The sequence below is a fragment of the Vigna angularis genome, chromosome 7 (assembly GCF_016808095.1).
Source record: "Vigna angularis cultivar LongXiaoDou No.4 chromosome 7, ASM1680809v1, whole genome shotgun sequence".
NCBI classification, from domain to species: domain Eukaryota; kingdom Viridiplantae; phylum Streptophyta; class Magnoliopsida; order Fabales; family Fabaceae; genus Vigna; species Vigna angularis.
Window position 1 is genome coordinate 26,797,786 of NC_068976.1, and position 25,568 is coordinate 26,823,353.

At 31.2% G+C, this 25,568-nt stretch overlaps 1 protein-coding gene across 1 annotated transcript; it reads left to right on the plus strand.

Moving 5' to 3' along the window:
* Positions 1 to 12,888: 12,888 nt before the first annotated feature.
* Positions 12,889 to 25,437, plus strand: LOC108338198 (potassium channel SKOR). Its single transcript, XM_017574947.2, has 13 exons — positions 12,889 to 13,565; positions 15,930 to 16,154; positions 16,375 to 16,438; positions 17,288 to 17,627; positions 19,667 to 19,962; positions 20,962 to 21,042; positions 21,531 to 21,629; positions 21,954 to 22,175; positions 22,365 to 22,550; positions 22,703 to 22,778; positions 22,870 to 23,164; positions 24,266 to 24,387; positions 24,852 to 25,437. Exons 1-13 carry the CDS (start codon positions 13,261 to 13,263, stop codon positions 25,091 to 25,093), a joined length of 2,553 nt encoding a protein of 850 aa, XP_017430436.1. The 5' UTR covers positions 12,889 to 13,260; the 3' UTR covers positions 25,094 to 25,437.
* The last annotated feature ends 131 nt before the right edge of the window (positions 25,438 to 25,568 follow it).

Below are 25,568 nucleotides of genomic sequence, written 5' to 3' on the forward strand. Positions count from 1 at the left end.
AAAAATTTGGAAAATATTATTCACCCCCTTTAATGTTTTTCTGTGTATTTCACTTTTTTAGCTCAACACCTGATGGATTAACATATTAGGGTTTTGTTTAACGTTTTTTTACTTAACTCAAAAAATAACGGGTACCAGCAAGTGTTTGTTTAACATTTTTTAGCTTGACGCCTAATGTTCATGGTTCGTAATAAGTTCTTTTGATGTGTTTCTTCCCTTCATCACACTTTTAAGGCTTCAACTTTTTACTAGTCACTAATTTTGTCCTTCTAGAAATATGGATCTTCAATCTCAACTTTTATTTCTTTAACAACCCATATCTTTGACCATTTTTCTATTCATCTTCTGCAATAATCTTCAACTTGGGTTGACAAAACTTTATGGGTTGGCCTGGTTTGAATCTAATTTCTTCATTCATAGTACCATGATGATCATGTCAATCACCCTTTTTGTTTAGTTGGGTGATTCTATTGACTTGATTTACTTCATTGACCATTCTTTGCACTGATGTCTCTCTCTTCTCGTTGTTAGATTGTGAAGAGAAACCCCAAGCAATTTGTTCAACTTCAAACACATTGAATTTCACCTCTCCATCTTGACTTCTTATTTTCAATTTTCCACCATTAACATTTAACATACTTAACACTTTCTCTAATACTATGAAGTATTTTGTCAACCAACTTTAAACATCTTGAACTATCAATTAAGGGTGTGAGCACAACATTGTACTTGGAAAGACTCATCATCATTTAGTAAATTTTTATGAACACAAAGATAGCTTTTTAAAATGTATTGCAAGATATTATTAGCAGAAACATTGTTCAAGGTAATTGAGAAATATTTTTCATCGATACCTCATTGTTTTAGACAATCAAATGCAACATTTTCTAGTGCAACACATGTGTGTGATTGTTTCATTTGACAAAAGTTAAGAATTTTACTTGTCAATTTTTAGTTTTCATTAAAAAAGTGTGCAGTTAGGGAAATGTAGCCCTTAAAAGTAATTGCAATCCAAACATCAAAGGTTAAACAAATTCTATTTGGAATCCTAGAAATGATTTTCTTAACTTATCCATCTCTTTTGTGTATTCCTTTTTCACATTTAAAATAGTAGTGTTCCTACATTTCATGTCAATAGGCTTAATGTATTTTATCCACTCTTTAATTCCTTCATATTTATCAAAATTATAAGGAATGTTATGTTTAATTATGATTCTTGCAATTAACTTACGATGAATCTTTTGATTGATTTTTCGTGTCTCAAACTTTTCTTTTTGATAAAGATTCAGATCCACATCTAAGTTTGTAATAACATGCATTAACATGTTGACCTATATCACTAGTGTAAAATTGGCGCACAACGTCTAATGTTCAATGTTTGACAACCAAACATCCAACGTTAAAAATGACGGGTGAAAATATCGTAAATAAAATTACGGTATTGACGTTGGTTGGTTATACGTTAAATGCCTTTTTTGACGTCTGTTGGTCAAAGAACATACGTTTATTGGTATTCAAATTCATAAAAATTTGAACGCGAAGATATTTTAATAGACTTATTAGACATTTGTTGGTCAGAGGAACAAACGTTAAATGCCTTTTTGACGTTTGTTGGTTAAAGAACAAACGTTTGTTGGTGTTCAAATTCATAAAAATTTGAGCGCGAAGATACTTTAAGAGACCCATTAGACGTTTGTTGGTTAGAGAAACAGACATTAAATGTCTTTTTGACGTCAATTGGTCAAAGAACATTTGTCTATTGATGTTCATATTCATAAAAATTTGAACGTAAAGATATTTTAAGAGCGCGATCGAGAAAGAACATTTGCTTCACTATTTTTGTGCGCACTTTCTTCATTACGGGTCAAACTTCTTCGAAAAAGCTTTCGGTGACCACCAAAGGTAATGTTTCTTCCACTTAACACAATTGTCCATTGATTGATAGCCTATATGTATGATTTCCTTTCACTTTAACCGATTAGTTTTGTTCATAGACATCATTTGGAACACCGTTGAGTTCTCTTTTTTTTCATCTCCAACTGTAGTTGTCTTCTCCTCACCCTCACAACCGCACCTCTACTCCCTCATCCTCATGATTAGTTTCATTTTTAGTTTTTTTTTTTATATACATTTTCATTGACTGTTGCACTTCTCATTGGTTGTTACTACTTCTAAAATTCTAGAATTTTTTGTAGTATATTCTTGTGTTGTATATTCATTTTTCATGGTTTCAATGGTGAAAAATATTGACGAAAAGTTAAAAAAAACAAGCCCATAAATTGACGTATGTTGTAAGAACAACATACATAAATTATTGTCTGTTATAAAACCAACACACATTAATTAACGTCTTCCACAATGACATTGTATATTTAATCGACGTCAAGAACTTAAAATAACATACGTTAAAAAATATTTTTATGTTAGTGTATGTGTCAAGTCTCATTGTTTTAAGTCATAGAGTTTTTTTTTCAACTTTGTAGTAATGCCCACAATACAAAGAGTCTTTTGAATGTCATCCTCGTCTTTCTTCAGTTTTCTGAAAAAGATTTAAACATTTGAAACTTTTCATTTACTTGTGGTGGCACTTTTAAGATGGATTAGGAGTTTCAAGATCATCAACCAAAATAAAAAAAATTATTCTTAAAGTACTCCATATTTTAAGGTATGATTAAAATTCAAGGATAAACATTTTATATGTGACACCGATCATTTTTCTCTTAAAAATTGTTTATTTCACCCGCTCATAATTTTATTAAAACTCAAACATTACAAAACATTGATGTCAGCATAAACGAGTTTCTATACTTTTAATGAAACATAGATGAAGAATTTCTAAAAATTATTGTTCAATTTTAATTTTTCAAGGTGAATTATGTTGTACAGAGAAGGGCACATTCAAATGGAGAATAATAGGTAGAGAGAAGTATCTACTGGAAAAGGGTTTGGATGGGAGTATTGGAGTGGCCATGTTTGAACTGCAGAAACAAAATCCAACTATTACTGCCTCTGTCTACTTCTCAGATGGCAAAAATATTGAAACAGTGCCTCTGGATTGCCACTTCCTCACTCACTTTCTCAATTTTCTTAATCATTTTAATAACATATTGTATTTTTCCTTACACATGTTTCTTAATTTATATATGATAAGTTTTGGCATGCAATAGTAATAATCTTTTTTCATGTACAGTCATAATGATCACTCAATTGCATGCATGCAAGCATATAAATTCGCTCTTCTCCCGTGTCATCCAAAATTAATATATAAATAAACTAAAGATGCACTCTCTCCCATAAACAATGATGTGGACATTGTGCATTCTCAGTTTGTTCTCAGCAACATATTTGGCAGCCACAGACATGGTTGAAGGGCACCACCGTAGACTTCTTCAGGATCCTGACGGAAATCATCATTTTCACATCAAAAGAGTTGACATTATTATCTACGGAATTGTCTCTGTTCTGTTTCTGGCTACTGTTTCCTTCTTCCTATGTAGTTTCCTTCGATGGCGTCGTTTAAGCTCCGAATTGAACACCACTGCCTCAACCTAAACACAGATGCAATGCTTCAAAATATAAGCATGCACTTTAAATAAATATTTAGGACCACCATGTTATTGTTTTCATATGATTTTTCTTGTTACTGTCGGTACTTTTCTGATTATTTGGTCCTACGATTGTGTAACACTTATCATTATCAATGGAATGACATTTCCAGTTCCTTTTTCTTTATCAGTTCAAACTCTTGCGTTCAAGCTCTCTTTATTTCCCTCTAATATGTTGTTCACACACAAAAAAAAATATAATGGAAATAATTTGGTATTGATTTCGAAACTTGGATTTAATGTTCTGATAGTTTGAATGCTTTTATTTGTTTTCTTTTATTCTGCGAGTTGCACTGCTAAATTGATTGTTGTTTGTAAATTGTGATTAAAGCATATTCTTGTAGGCTTGATTTGGATAATTAAATTTCAAAATAGTTCAATCCTAACTTTGAAAAGACTTTTATTTTTGCTTTATGCTTACAATTGTCTTTGTCTTTCTTTTACTTACTCAAGTTTCCTCCATCAACATATTTTCTTTACCCAGACAAGGATCAAATTCCAAAATACATATGTAAAGAGTAAATTTATTTATCTTAATAAGAAATTAGTATAATATCCAATGAACAATTTAATTAACTTGACAGATTTGTTTTCTAAATTACATAAATTTTAAAACATATTGTCTAAATTCTGATAAGTCGAATATCTGAATTAACAGTACTGTTAATGTTGTATCCTCCTTTACCGTTTGTAATTAATACAGAATTGTTTTAGACAAAAAAGAGAACCATTATACTTAAAACGTGTTATCCAATGACAAAATTACTAACGAAGACTAATAAAATGATTAATTTATGTGATGTAATACAATTTTTATTAGGTCTATTTATCAATTTTGTTAAAGATTAATTTTCTTCTATTTTCTTGATAATGAAATCTCTCACGTCAAGATATTTGACATAGTGAGACTTTACCTAATCAGTGTATTAATATTGTACCTCTATAATTTTGGTATATATTAGAAGGATATACAATGTTCATGTATCCATAGAAATTGGGTCGATGAATTATTTCCATAGCAAGGGAATTTTTCCAGGAATATTTTACTTGTATTGGTAAATAATATATAAAGATAACACTTTCCAACCTTTTTGTAATGATTCGACCCATAATTTTGATTTTGATCCATCATTTTATAATCATTCATCGATTTATTTTTGGTTTTTTTATACATGTGGTGCAGATTTACGTAAAAACTATGAGAATGGATGTTTTAAATTTATTAAGAGTCATAGGTATTTCGGTCGGGTTTAGTGTGATCCTACTAAAACACTCCTAATTGTATTGAAGACCTAGTGGATACTAGAGACCGGACGGACAAACACTCTTCAACGCGTTGTAGGATGAAGACCGGGCGGGCTTTGCTCCAAGCGGGCGACCATTGGGAGCTGGACGAACATTGAAGACTGCTCGGACGTATCTCGCTCTCCTCCTCCTCCAAGTCAGGTGGGGGGTACTTGTTAAAGATGCTTTGACGCTCAAGTCAATAAAATGACCGAACAGTTATAAGAGATGCCAATAATGCATGTGTATTGTGCACCGTGTGCAACGTGCTAGAAATCATACATGAGACTCTTATTTATACTGGTTGTAATGGACTTTTACTTTTCGCCGGCCTAATGACGGCTCAATCATGCCTTAATCTCCATTAGGGATTTTAATAAGCTATTATCGTTTGTAATCTGACCATATGGTCGGTCGGCCGGTATGGATGATCAGCTTGGATAGAACCGTTCGATTCACAGGATTAGGGAACCATATGATATACCGACTTTTGGAAGGGTTGGACTCGGAGAGTCGTTCAACTTTGGGTGCGTGAGAGACCCAACGGTACAATAGGTTAATTTGTGTCAACCACACAACTTCTACATGGAAATCGTGTTCATGTCACACAACTTTGGTTTTGGATTCTAAAAAGTAGAAGTCGTGTTTAGAAAGCACGACTTTGATGTATTGGGATTGTGCTAAAGTCGTGAGTATAACGATTTTCAATTAAAAATTTTAAATTAGAAATCATGCACCATAACGATTTACCAGTGAATTGGTTTGTGTTGAAGCCGTGTAACGTCTTTTAATTTTGATATGAAATAAAATATTTTTTGTATCGTTAATTAAACAAAACCCTAAAGCCTATTCCATCAATTATTTTGAATATGTTTCATTATTTTACTTTATTTAAAGTATTTTCAAAAGAAGGATGAACACTCATACTCATGTGAAATACTCATTTGTGTAATGTATAATTTATATATTTTTATTTGTTTACCATTTATTTAATCACATTGGATATTGATTTATTAAAAATGATTTATTAACTTATTTGTAATGGGGTTGTATTCTTATTAAATATCGATTTATTCATATTGATTATTGATTTATTGATGTATTTCTAATTGTAGTTTATTTTCATACAATAATTTGAATGATGTAATAACTTAGCTTTTTTATGTATGCTGCTTTATATTTTAAATTAGTAATTATAATTCTATTTTTTGAATTATTAGAAATTTAATTTCATGTTATTCTCATCACCTTGTTAATTAACTTTATCTATTTCATCAATTAGATGAGAATGCTAATACATGAAAAAAAAAATAGAACCTAACTGTATACAAATAAATTAATAACAAAATGAAATAAAAATGGAGTAAATATTAATGCATGAAAGTGTCGAAATAGTTTGTAGTGTATATGATTAATTAGTTCATATCAAAGATATAAAATGAATAACAAAAAATATATATCTTTTTCAATTTATTCATTGTAACCTTAATTCCAACATAATAAAAGTTTGAAATATGAATTTGTGCTAAAACACGATAGTTCCACTATATGAGTCTATTATATGTCTAACCTTTGCAGTTTTAGAATTTACTTTTTATATTTTCTCTACATGATTTATCCTTTGTAATTTTATATTTACTATTTACATTTTTTTTTGTATTAATCTGTATTTTCAAAGATTCTACTCTTTTCATTTTTTTATGCTTATAATTGTATATCACCTAATGTTCATATTTTTTATCCTCTAATATTTATAGAATTTACTCAATAACTTTAGCATTGTTGATACTTATTTTTATTAAAATTCTATTATTTTTATTTTTATATATAATTTATTTCATTTAAAATTGAATTTAAATTCTTAATTTTGATTAACTCAAAGTATGAAATAATTATATACAATATATATATATATATATATATATATATATATATATATATATATATATAACTTAAAACCATTATCATTATGTAAAGAATCAAAATTTATTATTTAATTTTATAAAATAAAATAATTATATCAAATCGTAATTATATTTTTATAAATTAAAATTAATATAATGAATATATTATTATTTTTTAAAATGTCGTTCCACGATAGTTAATTTATATGATGTCTGTACTGCAACATGTGCCAATGCCAGACACCCACCTACTGTTTATGCAGCTTATTTAATTGTATTTTATTTCATTGGCTAAGTATTGCTCACTGCCATGACCAAGTATACCCTAGTTTAAGACCTTTACCATTTTCTCTTGAAAAATTCAACATGAGATAAAACCAATTTAAATTATATAAATAAATATAAATTTTCTTAATATCATATCATAACCAAATTGAACATAAAAAAAATTGGCTGCCAAAAAAAAGTTGGCTGCCAACACCAGCTTGCTTTTTGCTAACAGAATTCACAATGCACCACACTTTAAGCATTCTTTCGAACAATATTTTTTTAATTATTCAACAGGGGACAGTGATGCCCAGGACCGACAACCTTTTTTTCACAGAAATAGAGATAAAATTACAAGACAAGACACTTACTCTTCCTTAGTTTGGTCTACTCTTCTATATTTACATCAATGAATGCTAAACGAGATTCGGATAAGCATACCCTCATTCGCCCAAATTTGTCATCTTTAGTGTCTTAACAAAACTTACAGATATGCTTAAATTTTATATACACCTACAAAATATATTTCAAGTTTAGAAGGAGAAAAGAAAATATGAAAACTTTAGAAAATATACGTATTTGATATTTTAGAAATTTACACCGATCATAAAACGTATTCTATATTAACTTTATTTTGAGAAGACAATATGATAACCAATATTTGTGAGCGTATATTGATTCTTTACTTGAACTTGACTAGGAATTACTTGTTGGGTTTTACTATAAAAGATTTAGCAAGAAGATTCCATATTAATAATATATAAATTAAATTTGAAAATATTAAAATAATAATTTTAAAAAAAAATTATATATTATTTTACTTTTTGTTTTAAATTAATATAAATTTTAATTTTAATTTAACATTTTGTTTTGGAAAAGGGATGACAGTGTATAGTCTGAATCTAATGGCAGAGGCACTGGAAACAAAAGCAGCATGCGTGTACTGTGTACATTCAAAGCAACCTCTCTACTTAATGTGACTGCTTGCTGAGACAGCAACCACTCATTTAAAAGTTATAATTTCATTGCTATAACAAAATTAATAACATTCATTGAGGAAGAAGAAGAAGCTATCTTTCTTTAGTTATCGTATACGCTTATGATAAATAACTATACGCTTATGATAATAAGTATACGCGTATGATAATCGATAACTATACGCTACATTACTTCTCTGTATTTTCCTCCAGAAGAGATATATGATCATATGGTAAAACAGCAAATACATAAAAAGTTTTGTGCTATCTAATTTTTTATTCCTTTATTTTGGTATCGTCAACCTTTTCAGTATTGTTGACGTAAAATGCTTCCATAAGGAGTTTAAAAATTTGAATAGAATGTGGACTGTGACAGTAGATTTCCATTATTGGTTAATCATATTTTGAAACACCATTAGTGGTTAATCTTCTTGTCTAATTTCTTGAATATGCCAGGTTTATGCTTACTGCTCCCCACCATGCTAATTTATTATAATCTGATTAACGAAAAAAAGGAACAAACACATCGTTGGTCTATGTTTAACCTTTTACAATTAAATACATGAACTTTCAACTTGCACCTTCATGTCACCTTGTAAATCTTAAATAATTATTTTAATTACTATTTTAGAAACAAGAGTCAAATGAATGAAAATTTAAAATTAGTTTTAAATAAATACAAATACTGACACGAAATACATTTTTGATTTATGTGCGATTTATTTAATTGATTTTCAAAGTTTGCAAATAGCAGATTAGTACACCTTAGCATTCTTAATTTCATCTTCCCTTGAGACAAGCAACGTGGATTGATAAGCAAAATAATGTATAAAGTTTTAGTTGCAGAAAAATAAAGTACAAGGAAAATTAGGTGCAGAGAAGTAATAGTGGTGAAGGCACTAATATTGTGTAGCTCTATAAATAACTCAAAAGCAGTGGATAATCATGGTGTGTGGATAGTGGATAGCCCAATCCCACGGCTAATTAACACAAATTACTTCCACTGGTGATTAGTGACAACAAATACCTAAATCTCCTTATTAAACAACTATAACTACCATTATTTTATTTCATGTGTGGTTATAATTAAACTCTCCATATACTCATTACAAGACTTCTATTTAAAATACCTAAATTTGGTATGGATGATAAGTTCCATTCTTTTCCAACATAGTTTTATGCCCAAAATTCAACATTGTGCGTTAAATTTTATACAATTTTTTTTGTCAATTAATACAGAGTAATCCAAAGTCCAAATCTTACATTTATAAATAATTATTTTTATTTAAAATATAAAGGATATATGTAAATTATAATCACATTTAAAATAATTATGTATAGTCATATGGGTTCAAGAAAGTTATAAGGTAATTATCTTTCAATTTTTACTTTCTTAAATGAGTTAGTAACTTATATTTAATTATTATTTGTACGTATTTCTAACAAAAAGAGTTTTTTTTTATGGATGTGAAAACTTTATATAATTTGAGACATTGCTTTTCTTGGAACTCGGAATATCATAATTTTATTCATAAGAATTGGAAGTGTATTTAAATTGTTTTTCACCTTAGTTTTTAAGTGATATATGTTATTATTAAACATACCAAAATACATACATATTATCTTTAACTTTTACTATTGAAATGAATTATAATAGTGTATTTTATACTATAAAACTTCTCGTTTAATACATTATACATTGAAAGAAAAAGGGACATATACAGATAAATACCCAGATTAAAAAAATGTCAAAATACTAACAGAAGTGGATTAGTTCACCTTACGCATACAACTCCTATCCTTGTCATGATCAAGTTATCTAAAGGTTCACTTGGTCTCTGGGTGTTTATTTTAGTTAATTTAACTTTCTGTCGTTTTCAAAGGAATATATTTAACATTCATTACCAAAAATGAAAATTTGGCGATATTCAAATTTAATGGTAATTATTAAGTATAAGATGAAATTGTGGAGATCAATTTGGTCCATTTAATATATCATAATATAAGTTTGTTCGTGTTGTTATTAGTTTTTAATATCATCAAAAACGTGTACGCAAGAAATTTATACTTTTATTATAAATGTTTTTCTATATTCAAAGAAAAAAACCAAATAATGTTTTTATAGTAAATAAAAATGCGAAACTAATATTGTCATTATACCAGCTCTTGAGGATGTTTAAAGCCTTTATTTACTTAAAGTGCTAAAAGATAAAAACCTCACCATTACCTAAAATAAATAAAGTAGCTAGTTTCGAAACTAATAATAAACAGGGCCATATATAACAAACTTGTAATTAATTAAATTAGTAACATCTTGATCATAAAAACATAGTTTTTTGAGAAAAATAATTAAAAGATAATTTTATAAAAATCAGAAGTAGTTAGAATTGTTTTTGTTTTAAATTTATTGACATATATTAACATAAAAAATAGAAGCAAACAATATAATTAACCAAATCTTCTAAATTGAATTCGTTTATATTGAAATCAACCTGTTCAATATATACTTGGCATATGTGGTTGAATTTTTGTGACGATCCGTTTTGAACTCCGATGCTTTAGTTGATGAACATGAATGCATCTGTAATCCAAACTTTAACCTAGAACATGTTACTATGAGATTTGAGTGCAATAGTGTAGTTGGTGATGGGTGAAATGAATATGAACTAATGATATGGTGAATATTGATGCAATGATAACCCATAGTTTCATGATCATGGCGCGAGGGAACGTGATCTTAAAAAGGTATTGGAGCCTGGTGATGGAAAAGGGACATGATCCATGAATGATTGGATCATCATGAGCTTCAACCCTGAAATCAGGTTTGGAATGTGATCTAAACTCAATCACAATTTTATATGTTTAATATTTGAATTAGGAATCTTTTTTTCTTTTATCTAGGAATCTATTCAACTATAGAACCAAAGTAGCTGGTTGTTTTATAATAATGTTCTGTGAGGAGACAGTGATTATGTCCACCTCAAGCTGAGAAGGCTGAGAATAAGACAAAAGGTATAAAGAAAAAGTAAAACATGTAATAAATTATAATAAATTGTGTGAAGAAAAAGGAAAAGAAAGTTAAATGAATGTAAGTGGAGGAAAAAGCGAATTATAACTGTAGTTGTTTTTCTTCTGTAAGGTGGGTCTGGAACAACTTCGTAGTGAGAAATAATCAATTATTTTTTACGAGAAAAAAAAAAACAAGTAATTGTTTTTGTTTTGTTTTCATGATATATCACATGAATTTGTTGGATAGAATAGAATTGATTCTGGTTTTAAATAGGTTTTCATCATAATACCATATCAAATAATACGAAAAAGGGAATAGAAAAGAAATGTTATTATAAAAATAATAGTTAAATTGAGAATGATTATTACAACTTTCTTTGGAAACATATGGAACATTGCGTAACTGTATTTTCATTGGAAAGTTTGTAACTTTATTAAGAAAAAATGTATTAGGATTTGTAATTTTCGTCTATAAAAAAATGTATCCATTTATATATTATAATTTGGCCTTAACTCTAATACCATATTAAGAAATGAGCTTTAAGTCTAACTCAACCTTACAAAACTGATTTGTAAGAAGAGATTTACATAATTTGGTTTTATCTCTGGTTGATGTGGAACTTCTAACAAAATTATATGTTGAGTTATAATAATGGTTTTGTTAAGTATTCATATATGTCTATGTTTTATTTAAATTTGTGCTTTTATTTATGAATGTGTTTGCGTTTAAAGATGTTACTTTTCAATTATGCAATTCTCAATAATATGCTACCAAAACAATAAGAAAAGAAAAGAAAATAGCAATGTTAAAGAAAGAATGAAAAAAAAAAGTGAAATTTGAGTGTTTATGATATTGTTAAAATGTTCACGTTATTAAACCGTGAAATGACTTTGAAGATTGGTGTAGAATTGTAGTACATAATTATGCGTGCGACTACGTGGCAGTGCAACTGGGTGCCTGCCACTAAATGTCTCCAGTAGCCACTAGATGTTTAAAGTATCAATTCATGCATAAATTGCGTTTTCCAAGCGCAAAGGCACTTCACAATTTTGTTTAAAGTATCAACTCATGCACAGATTCTGCTTTTACGTACCCTCTAGAGTTTCATCAAAAGAAACTACGTGAATATTGTTGGCCATTTAAAGTCTAGTTTTGCAAAACTTTTCATGACGAATTCAAACCTTTTCTTTTAGTATATGTAGGTAGAAAATCGATTTCGATAAGTTTGATTATCTTACACAACGTGTTAAAGCATCCGAATAAGAATGATGGTGTCCCAACACAAAATAAAAAGTCAACAATGTTTACAGCACACAATTTACAAGACAAGACACATGTTGTGTTGATTAATGAAAAAACTATATAATTAATTGTCATTACGACATGAAGCTCTGTTTTGGTTGAAATGTCAATAATCTAAAACCATGAATCAATAACATGTCATTTATCTTGTAAAGTATTTTACATACGAAAAACACCACGTGGAGCCGTGGACAACCGTCTATGCGCGCCCATGTTTATCAGCCGCTATCTTCAATCACTCGTGACCACATTTACAACCCAATCCTACTCAACCATAGCAAGCAAAATTCATAAAATAATCCACAAAATAACTTCAAGATGTGACACAATTTTTGTCCCAACCATCTACATTCAATTAACATTATTTTTTAAATCCAGAATTCAGGGGAAAAAAATAGAAAGAGTTTACCTCATTGGGGTTTTCATAATGATTATATTTTACTAAAAAGATATTAAGGGTATATTATTAGTATTTTTTCTATTTAATTTTCGAATGTGACAGCCCTTGGTGGTGTATATAAGGGAGTGCGTCCACCCTGTGCGGGAAATTGAAGAACCTTACCTCTCTCACTCTTAATTTCGATCCTTAAGTCTTTTTCATAACCGTCATTTTTGTTATTTGCACGCCATAGCCACAACATAAACCCTTTCTTTCTCCCCGTGATGAATCCACATCCATCTCTGTTATCTCCCGTGACCTATTAACTTCCATTTTCCAACATTTGTGGCCTTCTTCAGCCGCCGCGTCACCTTCATCGCAACCATATACATACACTACAAAGTGACGTCGTAGATCAATTAGGAAATGTAAACCGTTAGTTCAAAGCCAAATTGACATCTCTGAATAATAATAATAATAATAGTAGTAGCAGTTGCCTGAGAGTTTCTTTTCCCTTTTTTCTCTTTTGAAAATGACGGGGAAGAAGAATGTGAAGGCGGCGTCAAAGGAAGAGGAAGAGGAAGGGAGGCAAACGACGTCATCTTCGACACCGCTTTCTCATTCGCGGTCGTTGTCTTCGTCGTCGTCGTCTTCCGATGAGAAAGAGTACGAGGTGCAGGACCTGCGGGACCGATTGAAATCTTCGAGAGGGAGCCGGTTCAATCTGATAGAGAATGAGTTGGAACTCAACTCAAGATGGAGCAAGTTCAGTCGCCAAGCTCTTTTCCATGGAATCTGTGGCTTCTCCGAGGACTTCGTCATTCATCCTGATAACAGGTTCCGTTTGCTTCAACTTCCTCTCTTTCTTCCTTTGAATCAGGATTAAGTTAATTTATGAATGATTTACTGGTTATTGAGTGTTTATGGATTTAATCATGACAATCATTGTTTATTTATTACTTCCTCCCTCCCTCCCCTTCAAAATTGTTTGCCAGAAAATAATAATAAATTTAACATTTTCCCCCTAATTACTGCGTTTTATTTAACTTTGATTGTTTTTCAATTTAACACGATAAATATATGTTTAGATTATTTTAAGTGTTGTGAAAATGAAAGGTATACTAAACATAATAATACATATGTTATTGAACTTTTAAAAAGACAGATGAAAGAAATAAACTTTTATAGAAGTATAGGAAGTGATACCATTTTTATCAGATGGACACAATTTTAAATAAAAAATTACAGGAATGAAATAAATATTTCAGCTGTATTATTAATTGAACTATTAATATTTTTCCTTATCGTTTTGCGATGATATTTAACTTTTGAGATTTTTTATCCTTATTATTTAAAAGTTGAATGTATGTGTGTACCATATCTTAATATATATAACTTATAAAAGTTGATAAATTTTAAGATATATATTAATTTATATTTTAATAGTTTATATTAATGATAATATTAAACATATATAGTATATTTTTCTAATTTTAGTGTTATATGTTAATTTATTTACTAACTTTATATTTGATATTTTAAGAAAAAAGTTAACTGTATTGCGACATTTATATGAACCTGAGACTCTATTATATTAATTTTTTTCAAAATTAATAACTATTTATGAAAAATAAAATATTTCTTCCCTTTGTATGTGCATAAAATAAAAAAATAAAATTTTGGAAAATTAATATGACCTAAATTTTAAAAATTAAATCATGCATGAATTAAATTTTACTTTTCAGAGATAAATTAATCTTTTCTTCTAAAAGAGAATTTTATGTAAACGTACTCGTTATATTTTAAATATTTTTTTTTCTAAATGCTGGATGTTTGAGAAATGCAAATAAAACTAACAAACAAAATTAACTTAGTAATAAAATATAAAGTGCAATACTATCTGCATTAGTAAAATCAAAATAAACGTGCTGAGTTAAAGACATAAAATGTTAAGAAATAGATACGGTACGGGCTTCAACAGATGGGTAGGCCTGAATCTTGTTGGTACATGATTCCATCAATTTGATCAGACAGCAGTGATCTATTTAGAGGGTGTAGGGTATGGTGGTTGTGTTGAAAGAGAACATGTGAGATGTGTTTAGGTTCGATTAGATGGAGGCAAGTTTGAAATGAAGGTTCATTTCTCTCCCGCCACACGCGGCATGTGCTGGCTGGGTCCGTAATTCATGTGATTTTGCTTAGTTGTCCCATCTTATCACAATCATCTACTTCATTAGTCATAGTTTACATTTTTTATATTTTTTAAAAAATATTTTTATATACTTTTCATTTTTATTAATTTCTCATCAAGCTGTAGGCATCAAGTGACTCACATTTTACACTTGGACGGTCTATATTCTTTAGAAACTCACTTGTGTACAACCACAGTATTAAAAAAAAATTCACTTTTTTTTCTTAAGAATAACAAATCTTGACTGTATAACAATATATATTAAATTTTCATTTAATATATATGTACATATAGTTAACTTAATTTATTAAAATAATATACTGTCAAATTATACACTGTCAACAAAATTTTCAATTCAATTTACAAGGGAATAATAATCAACTGTCATTTTTGACAACCACTTCATGTTAACACTGACATGACACTCATGCTATTTAATTATTTATGTCATATTTTGATATCTCAGTTTTGTCTCCACCAGACATAGTTTAAATATTTGAAAACAATACTATTTAGTACGCAAATTTGATGGGTGTGTGTGTATATATATATATTCGGGGGTTTTTATTTGGTGCGGAAATCCGGAAGGAGAGCTAAATAAGGCCGATCTTTTGTCCCCAGAGAGAAGTTTCCTAAGCTTTATAGAACTACTCAAACGTCAAGCTGTGAGAATATTTGGCAAGTTCAAAATAAATTTTCTAACAAAATTAATCACGTTTGAAAATTACTTAAGAATATTGATGAGATTTGAAATTATTAATAAGAAAAAAAGATTTTGAAGTTAGAAGTAATCAGATATTAGAGTCTCACGTTTCATCTTTTGAGCAAGATAACTCGCTTGCGCGAATGAATTAAAGTAATTAAGTATTACTGATACTGGTAACCGAACTACTTGATGAACTTGCTTCATATTTTCGATACACATTTCTTTGTTGGATAATAGAGTGTGCTCTGTACTGATAGTAATTTAAGACTAAATTGTTTGATGCTTATGGTGATGGGCACTGTAGGTGGTACCGGGCATGGACAAAATTCATATTGCTATGGGCAGTGTATTCATCCTTCTTCACCCCAATGGAGTTTGGATTTTTTCGTGGCTTGCCTGAGAATCTCTTTATTCTGGACATCATTGGACAACTAGCTTTTCTCGTCGATATTTTCTTGCAATTCTTTGTTGCTTACAGAGACAGCCAGACCTATCGTATGGTCTACAAGCGAACACCTATAGCTCTGCGGTAAACTTTTACTTCTTTTTTCTTCTCTTTGATGATGTTCTTCTTCATGTCATGATTACCGATGCTGTTTATGATTATTATCTAACATCAGTTTCTAGTGTGCTCCTGTATAACTATGGCTCTGGTCTTTGAGAAAATCCGCAATTGGTTACAAATATCTTATTTGTGTGGGTGACATTTTTTTAGTTGACTTATGTCTTACATGTATCTCTTCATGTAGGTATCTAAAATCTGACTTCATATTCGATCTTCTTGGGTGTATGCCATGGGACGTCATCTTCAAGGTTATACTTCTTCCAGATAAACCCAAATTTCTTGAGTATCTATATTACTTATCTTGAATTGTTTTGGTCAATAGTGTGACGCTCTCTAACAATTCATTTGATCCACCAGCAAAGTTCGTAATCACATCGCTCATGTTAGTGTTTTATGATGCATGTATACATTTCGTGGTAGTTTTTCAGGGGTTCTAGCATATTTTTCGGTTTGCATTTAAATGACAAGTGTTAATACTTTACCTTCTTTTTACTTGTCCTTAACTTCCATGTAACTTTTATTTTACACTGTTGGTTAACTGTTCTTAGGATTTGCCAGCTATTGGTTAAACCGCGAAAACACCCAAGTTGTCATTTATTAAAACTCCACAGTAAAATTCCGAAGCATCCTGATATTCTGTCTCGGTACTAGAAATTGAAAGGACAAATAGCCTTTTCTCTTTTAGCTTTTTGTTTCTTTCATTGTAATGGAACTTTGGTACTTACGAATAATTGATTTGTCTTTCGGAACGTAATATAGGTAGTTTGTCCCTCATAGCAATGGTACACGAACCATTGCCCTTTGCTTGTGTTTCTGTTTTGTATCTAACAGCTTTGCAAGGCAATTACGTTGATGGAATTTAGAATGCCTCCTCACTTCACAAGTTTTGGGACTTAAGTGTATATTTAGTCATGTTTACATCACTTTGCTGCACAAGAAGTTGTGAATCCTGTTACTAAATGTGAGCTGGTATAACTCACTGTGCAACTCAGCTAAGACACGAGACTAATATTGGCTGGTTTTAGACGTTACCAGTACAGAAAATGGCAGTTGATATACTAAAATGTTAACAGACTAGCATAACTTTTTATTGACAGGCTTGTGGACGAAGAGAGGAAGTGAGGTACCTTTTGTGGATCAGATTATACCGGGTGCGGAAAGTCACAGATTTTTTCCACAAGTTGGAGAAGGACATACGTGTCAATTACATTACTACCAGGATTGTGAAACTGATAGTAGTCGAACTCTACTGCACCCATACAGCAGCCTGCATTTTCTACTTTTTGGCTACTACTCTACCGGAATCACAAGAAGGGTACACATGGATAGGAAGTTTAAAATTGGGTGACTATAGTTATTCGCATTTCAGAGAAATTGATCTTTGGAAGCGCTACACAACATCTCTGTATTTCGCTATTGTTACTATGGCAACAGTTGGTACGTTTTTTTATCTTATTCATTCAGCAAAGTCGGTTCAGTTTGTTGTTCTTTATTAGTTATTGTAATTCTGCCTATGTCATGGTATGTGGTCAAAGTTAACAAAGCCGGTCCAACTCGGAGTGAAGCGGAGGGTTGTGTTTAGGCAATTGATAGTAAAATTCAAAAATTTTGAAAAATCCCTGAGACACTGTTGATCAATGAGTCTTTTTTTGCACCCTTTCTAGTTGTACAAAAATAAAACTAAACACGCTGAAGGAGAAACAATTAGAAAAAAATCTTATCCAATTAAATAGATTTAGTGATAAACTCGTATTTTAGGACTCTTTCTAACTGTATATAAATAGAACGAGCAAGCTGAAAACAATGAAAAAAGAGATCTTATCCAGTTAAATAGATTTAGTGATAATTTCGTATGTTAGAGTCCAATTGGACGGTTCAATCACTGTAACAACAACCCTTGCTGGCAGGATAAGGTTTGGTCAATGTTATTGTTGGTCAACCATACTGATAAACTTGTCACGGTTGCTTGATGGTTGTTGCTTTTGAAAATAAAGCCACAGAACCTCAACAGTTTTGTCACCGGTCAAATCTATAAAGCACCCGAAGTTGTTACCTCAAAAGTACTTGTGGTGCCATGAGATTACTGAACTGGTGAACCATAGCAGATATCTGCTATCGCTATTACCTTTTCTGCATCTGCGGAAGCTTTTATAGGCTGGTAATGAATAAATATGGACGAACAATAGTCAGAAACTCTTCTGTGTCCCTGGATATCCCTGGATACTTGTAAGCAAAAGTTCATCGACACATTTTGCTTTCAAGGATTTCAACAAAATCCTCCTCCACCCTAGCTTAAGGCATATCTTATGGAGGTTTCTTTCTCCTAGTGACGCGACAAAAGCATCCCTCTACTCTATCCCCACTCCTTGAAATAGAGTAATCCTTGATTAAAAGAAAGTTCTTAGAAAGCTTCCCAAACTCTTCCTTTTTTCTTAAAAAAATTGCTTCTAGTTTTGAAGAAAGACAACATTTCAATTCTGTAGAGTAAATTTGCAAGTATAAAGCTGTCAGCAATTCGGAAAAACAAAGGATATTACAAAGATAAAACCGTTCAATACTTTTTCTCCGCATCAGTTGCTAGAATCTTTAGGAGTGCCTTTTGCTTACAGTTTGAATGACATCTGGATAAGAAACAAATAGTCTCCTTAATTCATGGAATGCCCAGCACAATAAGTAATATTTTTAGTACTTTTAGGCTTGTCTGTGGTAATAGCTAGTTTCCCAAGTAGGGTGCTACTGTATGTAGTCGTTAGTTTACATTGTTTTAGCATAACTTCATAAAAACATGTTTGTGATACCTTAAAACATTGGAGAGTGATTCTTTCCTCAATAAAGCTTCACTCTAATAAAAATAAAACAGAAAAATTATCTGAATTTTATTTAATACAGAATAATTTGATTTCAAGTTTTTCTCTCAATTTGTAACGAAGGAATTAATAAATTTCAAAATCTTACCAAATCAATTTTGAGATTCAATGAAAAATCAGCTATTAAGTTTTAGTTGAAAGGTTGTTCAGGGATTTCAAATAAATTAATCAAAACAAACTTATTTAAATAAATCAAATTAAACAAATATCAAGAAATTTCAGCAAATAAATTACAATTAATAGGTCACCTTGTGCTCACCTCATGACTCCATTGCGCTCAATTACAAGGTGCTTAATCAGTTTCCGACGAGGATAAGTTATTAATAAAGTTGATTAGTACTTCGTACCAATCTTTTGGTGCCTTAAATCAATTATAAATTGTAAAGGTAATTTAAATACATGCAATCTATTCAAACTAGAAAACAAAATTTTCACTTGTTCAAAAAACATTACATTCATCACCAAATCTAAAAGGACTAACAATTTTAAACGGTTATAAATTCTAGATCAACGAATTTTTGTATAGATATCTGCAGATTTTTTTCAAAATGTATATTATCTTTTTAAATTTCCCTGAATGAGTCATGTGTGTGACCTTTTCTTGCACAGGCTATGGAGATATACATGCAGTAAATTTGAGGGAGATGATATTCATAATGATATACGTTTCATTTGATATGATTCTCGGTGCCTATTTGATTGGTAACATGACAGCTTTGATAGTCAAGGGGTCAAAGACTGAAAAGTTTAGAGACAAGATGACAGACCTATTGAAATATATGAACAGAAATAAGCTTGGAAGGGATATCCGTGAACAAATTAAGGGCCATGTACGCTTACAGTATGAGAGTAGCTACACTGAGGCTGCTGTCATTCAGGATATCCCTATTTCTATTCGAGCTAAGGTAATAAGAGAAAAAAACGACTTTGAACCTCATATGTGGTCAATTATGGATGTCACTTTAGTAATTATGGTCATTTGTTTCAATACCTTACAATTTTATAGTTTTCCCACCTGCTTCTATAAGTTTTTTGACATTTCTTCACATTTTGTTTTGTTTTTATGCATCAACTTCTTACTTTTTGTCTGTTTAGATAACTGTTGTCAAAGTTATGATAAATATACTAGTATACAAGTATATATGGTAGCGTGTAAGGAAGGAAAATGTACAATAGATGTATAACATACTATTTGAAATGTCAGTTTCGTGTTGAAAGTAACAGTTTAGTGCAAAATGATTTATCATTTCATCAAGTTCTTAATTAATAATGTACGTTGGAAACATCTGCAGACAACTTTTTCCCAGCACAGATAGTATAAGATTTTAGGCTATAAGTGACTGGCACGCTATATTGAACCTCTTTCCTGCTATTCAGTTATGAATTATGATAAATGAAAGTGTGATTATTCTATATTCCTTTTTCAGTGAATGTGAATTCAGAAAATTAATAGGGATCCTATTGTAGTGTTGGACAGATTCACTTTTCAAGTTGCTTGCTCTACATTTTAATCTATTCATTTCTTTCCTTTTTTTTTTTCTCTTTGCAACATATTTTATGTTTATTTCTTTTGACTCTACTCTGTCCCTGCAAATTTTCTGCTGGAGTTGTAGACCACATTTTTTATGTCAGTGTGCTGTTTAGAAATTTTTGGCATTTGTAAGTATTTTTGCTGTGTTGTTTAAAGAACATGAATTTGAACATTTACATTTTTAATTCTATTTTGTTCATTTTTTGGAGCACTGGATGCATATACATAAAATAAAGAGTTTATTATTCTCAAGTCTCGTAATATGATAACGCAGTTAGTACTAGCTTTGAATCATGCCTTTAGAGAAGGACATATTTTATTATTTCCGTCATTTTTATTTCGGATGATGTAATGATCTGAATACCTTTTGCAGATATCCCAAACATTATACTTGCCATACATCGAAAATGTTTCTCTTTTTAAAGGATGCTCTGCAGAATTCATCAACCAGATTGTAAGTAACGTTATGGAATTAATATTATCTGTATTTTTTGCGTACAGAGTTCTCTTTTCCCTTTTGTACTTTTATCCATAATCTACAAATTAAAACGAAAACTGATATAATCATCCCTTTCCCGCTGTTTTTTATTTGGCAAGTAATTTTTTTGTTGTATAGACTTTTAGCACTGGAACATGTTTATTCTCATAACATTAGTCCTTCTGGTAAACTGGATATTATTATCAGTGTTTTAAGTTTTTTGTAGATTCCAGTTACTTTTTTCTCTGCAATCTATGTAATCAACAACAATTTCATCCTTGAAGGACTTGATTGAAAGAAAATACTAACTGAAAAAAATATATCTAATTGACTGAAATAATCATATTTACTAGGATTTTTGTTATGACCAGATGTACCTACAATGAGAGTGTTTTTTATCGTCCATTATCTTCTTAGTGTGTAATGTTGAAGTGATTATAGTTTATGCTCTTCTGATCTTTCAGGTTATTAGGATCCATGAGGAGTTCTTTCTTCCAGGGGAAGTTATAATGCAACAAGGAAATGTTGTAGATCAACTATATTTTGTCTGTCATGGAGTGCTGGTATGATTTTATATTTCCACATTCACTTCTACAATTGCTAAATTGTTATATTTTTCTTCTGTTGAGGTTTCTGGTATTTTTTTAATATAGTCATGCTGATATGCATATCGTTTTCTTACTTTGTATTTCATCACTTTAAGAAAGTATTGCCATTAACAAAGGGCTCAAGAATCTTATAAATTTTCCACAAGACAAAATATTCATGTGCAAAGTAGTCTATGATACAGGAAGCTTCTTAGAATTTTAGAACTGATTCGTAAAGAACATTCTAGAGACAAATTTCATTGTTTTGGTTTTTGAGTGCCCAAAGCTGTCTCAATGCAGGAGGAAGTAGGTACAGCTGAAGATGGATCAGAAGAAACTGTTTCACTTCTGCAGCGTCACAGTTCATTTGGAGAAATATCTATTCTTTGCAACATTCCTCAACCATATACTGTCCGAGTTTGTGAACTGTGTAGACTCTTGCGACTTGATAAACAATCATTTACAAATATCCTAGACATATACTTTTATGATGGAAGGAAAGTATTAAACAACCTTCTAGAGGTAATAATTTCATATATGCTATGTCTCGCATCCTCCTCCCTTTAGTAGTTTCTGACTTTGACATGAATTAAAAATACTCTATGCGGCTCTCTAGTCGAACGAGAAATGGATGCATCAACTTACACATTGAAGATTGTGGTTTACTAATTTCTCATCACGAGACACCTAATTTATTTTCTTATTTTATAGGGAAAAGAGTCTTTTCGAGGTAAGCAGTTGGAGTCAGACATCACACTTCATATTGGAAAACAAGAAGCTGAGCTTGCTTTGAAGGTCAATAGTGCAGCTTTTCATGGGGATCTACATCAGCTCAAAGGCTTAATTCGAGCTGGGGCTGATCCCAACAAAACAGATTATGATGGAAGGTCACCACTGGTAAGGACCTTTCAACTTCTTATGATGTCTTACAAAATTTTTTTGCTTTCTCTTCATCTATGATGTTTCTGGCAAATAATAACTTAGCAACATGTGGATTCTGTAACAAGAAATACTTTCCTGATATGAACCCCGTTTTGTTTTTCCGACAGCATCTTGCAGCGTCCAGAGGACATGAAGATATCACATTTTTCCTTATTCAAGAACGTGTAGATGTCAATATTAAAGGTAATTGTCTAACTTATTCAATTTCTACGAGTAATTACTTAGATTTTGGCTGACGAACTGACACAGGCATCCCTATTTGTTAATTTGATAGATAACTTCGGCAACACGCCCTTACTTGAAGCAGTTAAGAATGGAAATGATCGGGTTGCTTCTTTACTTGTTAAAGAAGGGGCCTCCATGAAGATCGAAAATGCTGGTAGTTTTTTGTGTACAGCAGTTGCAAGGGGAGATTCAGATTATCTTAGAAGACTTTTATCCAATGGCATGGATCCTAACTTAAAAGATTATGATTACCGAAGCCCTCTTCACTTAGCTGCAGCTGAAGGTTTATACTTCATGGCAAAGTTGCTATTAGAAGCAGGAGCTAGTGTTTTTACCAAAGACAGGTATCATTCATCACTCTTTTTGCAGGTTCATGATGCCATAACTGGTGTTTGATGCTAGGGAACCTTTTCATTCTTTTCAAGGCTGGCCTAGTTCACTAATGCACCGGGCTTTATTTTTGTTGGATAAATTTTAAATGGACCCACATGTTTTTAATGATATGAAAAGAAGTGTGGAAAGTGTCAGCATATTTCCACCGTAAGTGCATCTCTTAGTCAAAAGGAGTTAGGTATTGTGTTGGCATCATTATCCATGTAGTGAGTGGAGATGTTAGGTAAGCTTTGGTTGTTTGGTTTTATTATAAATGTATGCTTGATAGCTGTGAAAGGAGTGTGGCACACTAAAGTGTGTGCACCGTGGGAATGGGCAGAGAGAAGCCTCACGGTTTTGTGAGAGAAAACCAGAGAGGGAGAAGCCACCAAAGTCATGGTGTTTTGTGAGAAAGGTAGAAGGGTATGCAACCCATGAATAGAGAAAAGTACAGAGAGAGGGGAGTGGCACACCACCGAGAAGAAGAAAGAAAGAAGTGGGTATTCTTGTGTGTGAGAAGAAAGAAAGGAATATTGTGAGTGTGTGGAAAGAGAGAAAAATAGAGGAGTGTGGTGTGTGTGCCGTGAAGTACCAGAGAAGAAAAGAGGGGTTGCACTTTGTGTTGGGTTGTTATTTTGTGAGTTGTTTGTTGTGAGTTTGAGAGATTAAAGTATTGTGTTTGTATGTGTATGTTCTGGATAGTTTTAATCCAGAAAATTTATAATAATAAGAGTACATTTCCCAGATTTATACAAAGTGGTTTAAGAGAGCGTTTAAAATTTCTACAATTTTTACGCGGGTGCATGCATCTCTGTAATATTGTAGACATGTAACTCCATAATAGAATAAGTTAGTTTCTTTATTCACACCATTAGCATAAACAAGATGGAATAAATTCAACAGAGACCTCTATTAGCAGTAACTATAGATTTCAGTCTTTCCTTTTTCTGCCATGTTTTCCCTAATTTCAAGTCTTACATAATAATATGGTTTTTGTACTTTTTTTCCCTTTCATGATTTTGCCGAAATAACATAACAAAGAGTTTCCTTCATTTTCATTTGATTACAAACAGATGGGGAAATACCCCGCTTGATGAAGCCCGGATGTGTGGAAATAAGAATCTGATCAAGTTGCTTGAAGATGCAAAATCTGCTCAACTGTTAGAATTCCCGTATTCCTCCCAAGAATTTACAGGTACTGACATATTGCGCTACTTTTATAGTTTTCCTAAGAGGTGGATAGGAAGTATGGTAGAATAGGCTTCTTCCATCCTAAAGTGATAATTTCTGAGAATTTTATAACATGTACCGGAATGTATTATTATGTAGCCTAACATATTGGCAGTGTTTTACACTTATTCTCTTAATTCTCTGCTTAGTTTTTCTTTGTTAAATTTTACTTTTGGGGTCCTTAACTTTATTGTTTCTTAATCATTGTTCCTTAACTTCATTGTCTCTCAAACATAATGTTTAAGAAAAACAATTACATTAATGTTATGCGTCTAGTTCTACCTCTTCCATGAAGAGCTAGCAGACTAAAAAACATTATTGTTCCAATTGATGTGCATTTATTTTTGTTGTTATGCCTGACCATCTCTAATTTTTGGCTTTTCTAGATCACCAATTGCTGTAAACCTTAATTTCATCTATCTTTTTCAGATAAAATGCACCCAAAGAAGTGCACAGTCTTCCCTTTCCACCCGTGGGATCCGAAAGATAATAGAAGACATGGAATTGTACTATGGATTCCACACTCCATCGAAGAGCTAATCAAATCAGCGGCAGAACTAATAGAATTTTCTGGGGATTCTTGTATTTTATCAGAAGATGGTGGTAAAATTACTGATGTGGACATGATTAAGGATGGTCAGAAGCTGTACTTAGTCCATGAAACACATTAATGCCTCTATATAATGGCTCCTTACAATCATAACAAAGTGCATCGTAATGTGTTATGCGTTCTAGAAATTAGCACATAATTCGATCTTATTAACCGCACAATAAGTGTTTATACTGTCAAAATACAGACGAGTGATTTAGATCAAATAATGTGCTGATGATGTGCATGTGCTTTAGTGGTACAATTCTAAGCAGTTCGTGCTGATGAAGTGCTCAATAGTTGTTTAGTTGTGTAGCACACGTCAGAGTTCAGCTGGAATAAGATTAGGGTGTTATTGTACTAATCGGTCCCTCTTATATATAGTATACATATAAATAGTAACTCGTCAACAATTGAGATTTAGAATTTGGTAGAGTTCTGGTAACGTTAAAAAGATGAATACATTAATTAAAAAATGCAAGCATTCAATAACTTTTCTTTGAATAACTTATCACGTTCGATAAAATCAAACCTTGATTAAAACCTGTCACCAACTC

Excerpts from the sequence above, each read along its gene's own strand:
- LOC108338198 (XM_017574947.2), top strand. The coding sequence starts at position 13,261 with ATGACGGGGAAGAAGAATGTGAAGGCGGCGTCAAAGGAAGAGGAAGAG. Across the intron at positions 13,566-15,929 it reads GTCATTCATCCTGATAACAG|GTGGTACCGGGCATGGACAA; the intron begins GTTCCGTTTGCT and ends TGGGCACTGTAG. Across the intron at positions 22,176-22,364 it reads TATTAAACAACCTTCTAGAG|GGAAAAGAGTCTTTTCGAGG; the intron begins GTAATAATTTCA and ends CTTATTTTATAG.